Source organism: Chiloscyllium plagiosum, unplaced genomic scaffold, assembly GCF_037043375.1.
Source record: "Chiloscyllium plagiosum isolate Xiang-an unplaced genomic scaffold, Cpla_swu_hap1 HiC_scaffold_1, whole genome shotgun sequence".
Taxonomy (NCBI): Eukaryota; Metazoa; Chordata; class Chondrichthyes; order Orectolobiformes; family Hemiscylliidae; genus Chiloscyllium; species Chiloscyllium plagiosum.
The window spans coordinates 36,905,415-36,918,305 of NW_028270139.1; the positions used below are offsets into that span (position 1 = coordinate 36,905,415).

General features: G+C 37.0%; 1 protein-coding gene across 6 annotated transcripts in view; it reads right to left on the reverse strand.

The window, feature by feature from the left end:
• The window catches only part of wdfy3 (WD repeat and FYVE domain containing 3), a 407,974-nt gene that overhangs the window by 215,093 nt on the left and 179,990 nt on the right, over positions 1-12,891 (reverse strand). For all 6 annotated transcript variants that reach the window (XM_087985817.1, XM_043696108.2, XM_043696088.2 and 3 more), the window contains 4 exons: positions 9,643-9,857; positions 6,965-7,077; positions 4,814-5,048; positions 630-733 (listed from right to left, as the gene is read on the reverse strand). In XM_087985817.1, the coding sequence (XP_087841943.1) occupies positions 630-733; positions 4,814-5,048; positions 6,965-7,077; positions 9,643-9,857 (667 nt within the window). The remainder of the gene's footprint in view (positions 1-629; positions 734-4,813; positions 5,049-6,964; positions 7,078-9,642; positions 9,858-12,891) is intronic.

The window sequence follows — 12,891 nt, forward strand, 5'->3', positions numbered from 1 at the left end:
ATGCCTTTGATTAGCCCTAAACTTGACTTTTCTAAAGTTCTGTTGGCTTGTTTCCCACAGTAAACTAGAGATTATTGAAAATCATATTATACATGCTTTAACTCACTGCATGTCCCATTGTTAGCATACCTATATTAGTTCAACAAAAATATTCTTGATTTAAAAAGATTCTTTGTTTACAAATCTACTCCAGCCCCACAACCCTGTGAGATGGCTGCGTTTTCCGAATTCAGGCCATTTGATTGCCTAGGCCGCAATCTATGAAATTATCTTCTGATACCACTCCACATCTCTGCACTGGTTTCCTTCTTAAAGGCACTCCTTGAAACCTACCTCTCTGACTCAATTCTCCTTGTGGTTTGGTGTCATACTTATGCCTTGGGATGTTTCATTACATTAAAAGACATTGTGGATAATGTTGTGGTTCAGTCTCATATTTATGCCTTTAGATGTTTCATTACATTAAAAGGCATATTGTGGATAATATTGTGGTTGGTGTTTGTGTGCACTTATTTCAATTTTATTTTTAAAAGCTAAATGAATCCTACCACTCACGCGTGTATTTCCCCTACCTGGCCCTGCAATCAATATTAAAGTATGACTGCTACTGTCACACATTTCATTTTTACCTGCACCAAGTCCACTGGTAACAGCTCCATCATTAACACCTCCTGCAGCGGTGGCAGTGTTGTTAGGTGCATTATGGGGAGCCAAACTAGGCAAGAACAGGCAGCTGAAAAAGAGAAAGTAAAGTACCTGTGAAGACATTGCAAGGAGAAAGAATGACCACTACAACGGAACCTCCATTAACAATAACAACCGTGATTTGAATTAAAAATAATTAATTGACTGAAACTATTTTGGAATATTCAATGGACGTGACACGAGCTTTTTCATCCTCCTCCAAGTTCCAACTTGTAATCTTAACTAGGCTGTAAAGGCAGGATTTCTTTTTCACCAATGGGCAGGTGGTGATCAATTGCTTCTGGAACCAGAGTGATCCACATAATATAATTACACCTAGTGAGCTGGTTGTTTGAAATTTTAGGATTTTGACCAAGCAATAGTGTAAAAACAGAAATATAGTTTCAAGTCAAAATGGTGTGCTGACTTGGAGGGAAACTTGCAGGTGATGGCTTTCACATGTTGCACTCTTGTGGTACTTCTAGGTTGTAAAACTTGCAAGTTTGAAAAGTACAGTCAAGAAGCCTTGGCATGTTGCTAAAGTGCATTATGTTGACGGAGGAAGAGCATGTTTAGAAGGTCATGGATTAAGTGCCTTGTTTTGCCCTGGACGATGTCAAGCTTCTTGATTGTTGTTCCACATGTGGAAAAATAGAAAGTTATCTATCATACTCCTGACACTGTAAAGAATGGAGGGGCTTGAGAAGTGACTAGGTGAGTTACTCACCACAGAAGTAATTCACATATGCTATAGGCATTGTATTAAATGGTGGTTTCAGGTGACCTGCTGATCAACATTAACATTGGAGATGCTGATGCTGGGTATTCAGTGGTCATAAATTCAAGTCAATACCAAGGAAAGCTGGTTAGATAATGGGAGATGATCAGATTGTCAGAGATAGTTGTTAAATCAATTTGGCTAGAGCTAAGAAATGATAAAAATACAATTATATTTCTCAGTGTCTTGTACAGTCCGCTAAATGGTGGCATAGATGTACAGAAACAAACCTTCATGGAAATTAGAGAAGTGTAAAAATTATATAGTTATAAAGGTGCAATTGATTATTCTGAATATAAATTGGGTTTGTAGGGTGAAGGACAGAGAAGGGCAAGCGTTCCTACAGTGTGCACAGAAATTTTTTCTTCAGCATTACATTTCTAGTCCAACAAGAAAGGGAGCTAGGCTGGGTTTTTGAAAATTCAGTGGATGAATTAGATCAAATTTCAGGGGGAAGAACTTTTAGGGGATTACGATAACCATAACATAAAATGACTACATGAAAAGGAGATGAAAAACCCAGAGTCAGCATAATAAATTGTTGAAAGCTAACTTCAACTGGAAAGAATGGGTCTGGGTCAAATAAATGGGAATCAAAGGTTGGCAGGTAAAACAGTAGCTTAGCAATTATCTACCTTGAAATAAAGAAATGGCTTGCGAACAGACAAGGTAAATACCCTCAAAACAGAAAGGTAGCACAAACAAATGTAGAGCTCCGTGGATACCAAAGAAGTAGAAATTTGATAAAGAACGAACGAACGTTATGACCAATGTCAGAAAACACAATTGAAAACCAGGCTGAATATAACAGGTTCAAACAGATGGCGAAATATAAATAAGATAGGCAAAGAGCAAGTATGAAAAGAGACCAGTGGCTATTATTAGGAGAAAATTCTGAAGTCTTCTATAACCAGAGACCCGGGTTCAATTCCCGCCTCAGGCGACTGACTGTGTGGAGTTTGCACGTTCTCCCCGTGTCTGCGTGGGTTTCCTCCGGGTGCTCCGGTTTCCTCCCACATCACAAAGATGTGCAGGGTCAGGTAAATTGGCCATACTAAATTGCCCGTAGTGTTAGGTAAGGGGTAAATGTAGGGGTATGGGTGGGTTTCGCTTCGGCGGGTCAGTGTGGACTTGTTGGGCCGAAGGGCCTGTTTCTACACTGTAATCTAATCTAATCTAATCTAATCTAATCTAATCATTTAAATAGTAAAAGGATACACAAGGAAGCATGTAACATTTTAGAGACTAAAAAATGGATTGATACATGGAGAAAGAAGCTAAGTAGTAAGCAAATATTTTGTCGGACAATGTAGAACCTAAAAAAGACATTGACAAGTTGGTGGAGTGCACAGATAAGTGGCAGATGAAGCTGAATACAGAGAAATGTGAAGGTGCTAGCATTTTGGTAGGAAGAACATCGGCAGCCAAAATGAAATAAAGCATGCAATTCAAAGCGAAAAGTGGAGCAGATGACTTGCCTTTATAACGTCATAAATTATTAAAGTTGACAGGACAGGTTGAGGGAATGGCTAATAAGGCATAAAGTATCCTAAAGCTTTATTAACAGGACAACGAGAGTGTGATTTAGGAGACTATGTTGAATTTGTATAAGACACCGTTTTAACACTACAGTATTATGTCCACTTCCAGCACCACATCTCAGGAAAATGCAAACACATTGGAGAGAGTGCAGAAGAGGTTCTGAGAATGATTTCAGGGATGAGGGATTTCAGTTATGAAAATAAAATTGGAGAAGTTGGGACTACTTTCCTGGGGAAGAGAAGATTTGAAAGCAGTAATCAAAGGAGTCTCAACAGAATAAAGAGGGAGAAAATGTTCTACTTGCAAGAATCAAGAATGGGGAGTCACAGATCTGAAGCAATTGGTAAAGGAGCAAAAGTGATATAAGAAAACATTTTCATGCAACGAGTAGTTGGAATCTGGAATACACTGCCCGAGTGTTGAGGAGGCAGATTTAAATTAAGACATTCAAAATGAAATTAAACAAGTATTTTAAGAGGAACAAATGAGAAGGCAGGAGAAAGGCAGTAAGAAAGATGCTCATATAGAGAATTGGCACAGACATAATGGGCTGAATGGCTTCTTTCTGCATTGTAACATTGTGAAATATTACTCGCCACTTACCATCCCAAGCTTAATACTGTCCAGATTTGAGGCCCAGACTACTTCAGTATCTCAACAGCTGAAAATGATACTGAACACCGCAATTATTGGTTAACATTCCCACTTCTGACCTTACGTTTAAAGGAACGTCTGATGAACTAACTGATAGTAGGTAAAGGTGGCTGGGTCTGGAGCATTACCCTGAGGAACCTGGGGCTGAGATGACAAACCTGAAACAATCAACTATCTGCTTTTGTATTTAGTATGACTCAACAAATGGTGAGATATTTTCCTAATTTCCACTAATTTTAATTTTGATCAAACTCCTGGATGCTACACTCAATCTAATTGTAACCTGTCTCGATGTCAACTGGAGCCAAACTCACTGCACCTCGAATTTAATTTGATTTCCAATATTTGAAATAATGTTGTAATGAGATCTGGAGGGCAGTGGCTTTACAGGAACCCAAACAGAGCACTGGTGAGCAGGTTGTGCTGGGTAAATGAAACATGTATTGCAATCAACAATATTTTTCATCATTTCAACGATAGTGCTTATTGAAAGAAGCGTTGGAATCTGGCCAGAGAAAGAAAAAGGACTCTCTCAGTCAATAAGTGTAATTTGTCAGACTATCAAGAGTCTATAAATTTTGTTCTTCCATATTTTTTTCAGTAAAACATTGGATTCAGAAATTATTCTCGATATAATATAAATAACAGACTCAACTTATGTCCAACCGACAATATTCAGTTGTACCAGACATCAATGCCTCATGCAAAGCTCTGTGCATGAAAGTTCTGACAGACAACTGGTGCACAAATAATGAAGATTCCACATTTATGATCAAAGTCTACTGATATCAATTATGACATGAAAACATGTGCTTACAATTTATACAGATTACAAAGTAGTAGCCGGAGTGGTTAAGGAAATTTATGTGCATTTACTTTGAACTCAGACATTAAATTAAAAATATCAATACTCCTCTGCAGTATCTTAAACATTTGGTGACTTTACTTTGGATGCACAAGTTTCTGAATATGCAGATACAATTCAACCACTTGAAACTTCTTCCTGCTGGATTCAGATTTTTTTTTTTAATATTAAACTGATCCCCACTCCCTTTTTTTTTTAACATTATCTAATGGTTAATTTTAAGTACCACAAAATCAGTAGAAGATTGTAATAATCTAGCTTTTTCTTTAAGTTTAGCAAGCAATACTCACCCAAACCCTTCCAGAGCTGTATCAAATTCCACAAATGCTGGGGTGACTAATGAACCATGAAGCCTAATATCATGTGGTGTAGTCATGGATACTAAGCACTTCACTCTGGTCAGAGGTACTGTACTGCCTTCTGTCCCTTTGAGCAAACTTTTGCTAATCCTGTAGTGAGCGTTATCTTCATTCAAGCCAAATACAATATCAGAACCAAAGCCATCCAGAGACGTGGTCATATTCCCTTTTAAAAAAAACACAAAAATGGGTAAGGACATTCAAATAGTAGGGGAGATAACTCAGCCCTTTTTCCTTTGATATAGATTTCTTTTTTAAAACTATGTACTCTCACTCATTATGTACACAAATGGGGTAATTCTCAACTTTGCCACCTGGGCTGTAACGGATCAGTTGCCCATTGCAGAACTCATCTAATTTTGGTTGCAGTATTTTTATTAGCACAAGGACTGTGTGTGTTCTAGACCAGGTGAGAGATAAGTTCTGGATGGTAAAGATTTACCATCAAATATAGTTTTTAAGGTGGAAGAGTACAACAAACATGAATGTGGCGATTCATAGTTAAAAAATCACACAACACCAGGTTATAGTCCAAAAGGTTTAATTGGAAGCACTAGCTTCCAATTAGAACTTCCCTACTCTTATACTCCAACCCTGTTGAAATAAGAGCCAGCAATTTGCCAGCCTTCCCGATTATCTACAGCACCTCTGTGCTAGCATTCTATGTTTCAGGCAAAGTACCCTCAAGTCCTTTTGTGTTGCAGCTTTCTGTAGTCTCTCTCTCTCTATTTAAATAACATTTTCTCTTGTTATATCTCTCTCACAACTGCCTTTCCAGCTATTTTTGTGCCATCTGCAAATCTAGCTACAGTGTATTCACTTACTTCCTCCAAGTCATTAATATATTGTGAACAGTTGCAATCCCAGCACTGATTCCTGTGAAACCCCATTGGTTACAGATGACCAACCTGAAAAAGAACACCATATCCCCACTCTGTTTCCTGTCCCTGAGCATTCTCTATCCAAGCCAGTATTTTACTTCCAACATTGTGAACTCTTATGTTCAAGTCTTAACCTTTTGTGACTGCCTTCTGGAAGTCCAAAAACAATAAATCTACTGGTTCCCCTCTTCCTTATCTGGTTGACACCTCCTCAAAAAACTCAATGAATTAGTCACACAATTTCCCTTTCATGAAGTTATGCTGACTCTGCTCGATTAGTTATAATTTTCCAAATGTTCTGCTATTACTTCCTTAATAATTGATTCCAAAGGATAAGGAATGCTTTTTCAAATGTACTTCTGACAAGTATTTATGGGAATAAGTAGATTAGCTCACTAACAAATATCCTCAGTAAAACAAATGATGATTATGATTTTGATGAAATTTGTAGAATAAATAAATGGGTATATTAAAAGAGAATCCCAGAGAGAGATAGCATTTATCCCAGAAGATACTGGAAAAGATTTGAGACACTGATAATCATCTTGAGTAGTTAGAGGCACCAGAAGTAGTTCGACATCAACAGCATTGGAATGGTAGAATGATAGTGTGGATAAATTTACATTGGCAAGTTTTCATTACACAAGTCAAAGAAAGAGTTTTATAATAGTAAACAGTTGACACAAAAATGTAACAATACAGTTGCAGGAAATCTGGAGCAAGCACAGAAATTGCTGAAGAAACTCATCATGTCTCACAACATCTGTGGAAAGAGAAACAGAGCTAAAGTTTTGAGTCTGATATGACTCTTCTCCAGAACTGCAGTGGACCATTAATCCAAGAATCTTGAGCTCAAATCTTGCTATCACAAATTGGGAAAACAAATGCAATAAATTTGAGTAACTGCCAGATTGTTGTAAAAATTTAAATGGTTCACAAATATACTTTAGAAAAGAAAACCTCCCAGCCTCCAGTCTGGTTTACATGTGACTTTAATCTCACATAAAACAGTAGGCCTTTAAAGCGCTCTGGGCAACTACGGATGGCAATAAAAAGGGTCTGCATCCAGTGAAGAGATTTTTAAAAAAATCAAAATACTATTTCTGTGATATTATTCAAAATAAAGTGGAAAGCTATGAAGTTCCAGAGAAGCACTTAAAAAGGGATTTTACAAAATATGAGTGTATATTATACAGCATACCTCTCATATCTGCATCACAACTTAAAGAGCTTGGCTTGTGGACTCTATACACATTGATCAACTTCTTATCCCAGGCCCCACAATTCAATGGATTACCAAGGCGGAGAAATTCTCTGAAGGCAAATAATACAAATAGAATTAATACCAACAGAACAAAGCAATACATCTTTAAACATTTAAAATAATTTAAGGATTACTGAATTTGCCCTCATCACAATAAATAATTGTTTATAGTTTATGTTTATTCTCAAATGTACCCACCCCAGCAAACCAGTTTTATCATTTTTCATAAATTATGATTAATTAAACATCATTAAATTGTACCCTGCTCCAAATTCATTACAACCAGAGAAGATGACAAGTGACTTGCATCCACCAATGTCATTTTTAACTACCGTATGCTTAATGGGAGCATGATAACTATCACTCCAATTTTTCCTCAGTTATTTGAGGAATCACTAGGGCTTCGGGCAATACTTCCTTTGTCAATGTATCGTGAAGTAGCCAAACATGTACTGAATATAGGAATAGAATATCTAGGGTAAGCCTGTGAGGTAAATTGGCAAATGCCTTGAAGAAAAGTACTCTTACAGATCTCTTTACCTGTATTTGATACTTTTCAGTCAACAAATATATTAAATTAATTGCTCATTTTACTATTCACTAAATTCTAACTTCCCATAGGATTCATCTCAATTAAAGTATCAAACCATAATCATTTATACTACGCCATTATAAAGAGAATAGTTACAACAACTTGATTTTAAAAAGAAACCCTCCAAGGCCTCCAGATATATTAGTTGGGGGGGGGGGGGGGGGGGGGGGGGAAGAACGGGGAGAGAACAGGAAGTGAAACCGCTAGCTGGAGATGCTCTGCCTAAGTTTATAGTGACAATGAAGCTAAAAGGCAAAAATCTAGAATGAAATCAAGTTTATAACAGGCTTGTAAGAAAGACAGTGGAGGATCAGTATTTGGTGACAGAGTCAAATGTTGTAGATAGAATGAAAGGGGATAATGTGCTTTGGTCACAGTAACAGCTTATGTCATTTGTAATTTTGTAAGTGTTCTACCAGGCAATAGAATCCAAACACAAAGTTTCAGGAAAGAGAAGACAAAAATTTAGGAGGCAACAAGGAAATAATAGAAACCAAAATGTACGGCTCGTTAAATAGAACAGAAAGTCAATAGATTTTGCTTTCAGAAAGAAGTGATGACATTACTTGTGGATGAGTTGGGTGACTACCCAACACGAGGAAACCATTTCCAATCTCAATTGGATAGTCAATCCAAAAGGAAAAGCAGCAAAAGGAGTGAAAATTTTGATTCACAGGTAAAAGCAAAGGTGACAGACAGGGAGATAAAAGTGCAATTAGAGGGTGAGCTGCATTCTGAATTACGGCAAGAAATAACCTGTAGAAATTTAGGTTTCACATGAATAGGTAAGGAGAGAAACTAATAGCAGAGGCACCTGAACGGATAGTCTAAATTATAAAGACAAAAGGTACCCATGAGTTCCTCATACCTGTTAAGAGATGAAGGGATAGGGGGAGAAAACATAAGGAAATGGCTGGTGCTGGAATTATGAAGCCAATATCTTTGATTTCCAGGCTGATCTTGGAGCAATGGGTAAGTATGACAGAAGACAGTACAGTTCTGAGGTCAATTGGTAGTACCTTTATCTGAATCAGAAAGCTTTGGGTTCAAGTTGCACTTCAGGAAAAAACTAGACTGCTACTAAGAGAGTGCTGAGATGGCACACTGAGGCTCTGTCTGCTTTCTCAAGTGAACATAAAAAGCACCCACAAACACATTTTTGAGAAGAGGAGACTTTACCCTGGTCTGCAGGCTATTAAGCATCCTTCAACTGTCACTAAAAATAAACCATCTGATCACGATCACATTGCCATTTGTGACAGCTTGCTGCCCACAAACTGGCTGCCATGTTTTCTACATCAATTACTCCATTTGAACAATACTTCATGGACTGTAAAACAACTTACAACATTCTAACATCATGTGACATCTGCCTCGCTTTCATGTCTTGCTCTCAATCAAACTGATTTCCTGGTAGCATAACTCCCTGCCAGATATGCAAAGTATGCACGGTTGGGGAAAGATGAAACCAGTTAGGGAAAAGGTAGTGTAACAAAAGAATAGGGCAAAAAGAAAATGTCAGGAAACCCCTTAGAAGGGAGAAGCAACTGCGACTCATATTTGATCAACAAGGTGTGGTAACTGTTTTTGTTCCTCAACTGAAATCTGGCTCTAAAAAAAGTTATGGCAAGTTAAGACTTGACTTCTATCCAACTTCAAACTTCTGGTGAATTGATGTTTGGATGGGGGTGAACAACATCTATATTTGGAGGTGGGTGGAGAACCTTGTGCTTTGTTCATTGCATTTGTGAACTTATTGTAAAAACTTGCTTTTTATTAAATGTTCACTTAGCAAAAAATTGGAACCAAGGAAAGCTGTAATTTGACATGCCTGACATAGCTGCCACAAAATGAAGGCTATCGCTAACCCATCTGACAGCTAATGTTCAAAAATGGAGAAGATTTGACTAAAGATTGTTGACTATAACTCTAATATTGCTGTTACAAATTCTCAATGGTCTTCGATATCTTAAACATCCAAGATTAATTTGAACCTTCACAGCATGGTATACACATAGCTTACCTAAGGACCACTGGTTCTAATGACTGTGAAGCCAATCGCTCAAACATTCTTTGGAGCGGTGGGTGCAGAGGATGATCTTCATCAGATAGAGCAGAACCACATCTATGTAGAAGTCGTTCAAGAAGCCCTGCTTCACACATCACTTGTTGATTTCTCTCTGAATAGATGAGCGACTGTAAGATATTGGCCACTGCAAGCTGAAGATCTATTGCATACTAAGACAGACAAGAAATAAGTATTTAAAATGCAGGTAAAGAAAAAAAAAACCAACTCAGCTCCTAGAACATAGAACAGGACAGCACAGAAACAGACCCTTTGGCCCACTGTGTCTACACTAACTGTGATGTCATTCTAAACTAATTCCATCTGCCTGTACGAGATCATATCCCTTTATTCCCTGCCTGTTCACATCTGTCTATAGATCTCTTAAACATTGCTATCATATCTGCTTCAACTACCTCCCCAGATAGCATATTCCAGGCATCTACCACCCTCCTGTGTAAAAAAAGTGTACCTCGCTGACACAGTGATTCTGAAGGGAGTCAATCTGTGTCACTCATGGAAAAAAAGTTCCATGCCGTAACAGAGAAGATGACAGATCTTGCTTCCTTAAACATACAGTGGTGTAAAAATATACTAGATCTAAAAATAATATTGCAAAACTATGGTCAGGATTGTTAAAAATAATTAAGAATCTTTTTATGTACTCAAACCATTCTATTCACTGAGCATTAATGAGTAGGGATTAACTACCAGTTATCTAACTCAAATTAAAGGGCTTTCTAATTTGAAATGTTTTGAGGTGCATTTCAACCCATCATTTTCCTAAGCTCTTTATTAATATAGCTTTTATTGAAAAGAGGTTCAAAATCAAACAAACTTACTGCTAGAGAATAATTGCTCAGAGGAAACTCAAAGAGATGCACTTCAAACACAACCAAATTTCTTCCATGTCACACTTACTTCACAGAAACTACTTAGTTTGAAGGGGTTTTGTAAATGTCTTTGCTGCCACTTCTGTCAAATCTACATCATAAAACAGTTTCCCTTAACATCACTGTTTCAGCATTGCCTTATGTAAAGTTATGAGCATACTATGTTTTTTTAAAAAAAAAACTTAATTTTGTAACCTCTACATTGAAATAGAGCCTTGGAATGATCTTAAAGGGTCAATAAAATGTTTTCTTAACAATCCAGCAGATGGCAAACTTTAGTTAATATTCACATGCATATACTATTTCTATGCCATTAGCACCACTTAAACAATAGTTAATAATATTATTTTAGATACTATTTGAGTAATTATTTTATTTGAAGACATTTGAAGTTTGCTTTAAACAAACTAATTCTGTCCATCAAACGTCCAATTAACATTAAGTGTCAAGTAGTTTATGCAAGTCTGTCATAAATGACAATATTTTCTATATGTAATAGATTTCTATAGAATCCAATCACTGAAATATGTTTAAGAGAGTGAAAAATGGTTGAATCAAATTAATTTGTACTTTTGAGTATTGCTTTCAGATGTTTAAATAAAAGAAAGATTGGGCTTCAAGAACGAGATAGACACGCTGGTTATTCAGATATCCAGATTTTACTTCAGCTCTGCTATTTTCCAGTTCTAATAGACATGGATCATGACACAAACCACAATTTAGCAGGGATACTGCATTTTAGTCCATAAAAGATATCAGTTGTTGCAGTACTTAATCCTTTTGAAGAGGTAAGAGCAAGTTGTATAGGCTTCTTTTGGCGTTAATTTGCATCCTCTTAGCTAGAAAACAAATGGCATCATTGGATGTTTCCTGGCCTGAAGGATGGTGGGATTGGGAATCATAAAATAAATTAATTTGCTATTGTCAATAAGGATACATATTTAATTGTTTGGAGGACTTGAAGTTTGATGGTATGTGGAAAATTTATTTTCTGAAGTACTGTGTAAATACTTGGATGTTTTTCTTTCAATTGATCACTTTGGAGATTAGGCAAACAATGTGGTGCCAGGAACTCTGATCTTGAGAGAAGCCTCTGAGGGAGTTTGTCTGAATGTGCCCTAAATGCCTACATCTACACTAAACTCAGAGACAACTGTCCAAATCCAGTGTTCTGTCCACACGTACCAAAATGCCAGATTGAACATTTCACACATTATCATGTTGCTTTCAAGAATTCACAATTATTGACCAAAGAGAATATTTTTTGTTTTCCCCAAGTCAATTTCTGCAGAAATGTGTGTGTACGTGTTGTAGAGGTTCTGGTGTGGGACTGGGTGGACAAAGTCAGATGACATATGACAGCAGGTTACACTCCAACAGGTATATTTGAAATCACAAGCTTTCAAAGCACTGCTCCTTTATCAGGTGAAGTGATTGTGGGGCTAATTGATATCTGTCAGGTGTGCGCTGTCAGTGACTCCTTCACCTGACGAAGGAGCAGCGCTCCAAAAGCTTGCAGAGTTCTGAGGAAGGGTTATCAGACCCGAAACATCAACTCTGATTTCTCTACACAGATGCTGCCAGACCTGAGCTTTTCTAGCAACTTATTTTTTATTCTGACTTACAGCATCCGCAATTCTTTCGATCATGTGACTTCTGACTGGTGTATACACTTGTGCCTAAATGTGCTGGATTATTATGAACAGTATGCGTTAACCAGTTTGACATCTTTGTTGAAGTTTTATAATAAATCAATAATTCTTTGTTAAAGAAACTTGATTAATGAATCTTTTTACCCAAAACGTTATACAGATAAATTATAGCTGTTGGCCACATTGAATAACTGGGAAAAACATTTAAATTTACATTGTGACCAGTGGAACAGTGGGCCTAGAGGGAAACAGAGCACTTTTCAAATCTAAATCTTAATGGCATTCAGTTATCATTAACCAAAAGGTCCATACATTATGTAGATTGAGCTCAGAATTGAATTTGTGTAAGATATAATCCCTTGATTGTAGCCCCATCATCTGTGGGGTTAACCTTTTCATTTAGACAATGAAGAAAAACAAAGAGGCATAGAATATGGAAATAAATGGTAAACTGAGTAAATTTTCTAATGCGTAAAGAGATGCCATTTGATAAACGGTTTTGCAACTTAAAATCTGCACTATATTTTTGCAGGGTTTTAAAATATCAAAATTTTAACATAATTTAGGAAATTAATACATTCTGCTCCACTGCTGTCCATATTCCCCACCATACAATTAAGATCTCCACAAACTTTCAGGTGTACAAGCTCACATCCATTTTT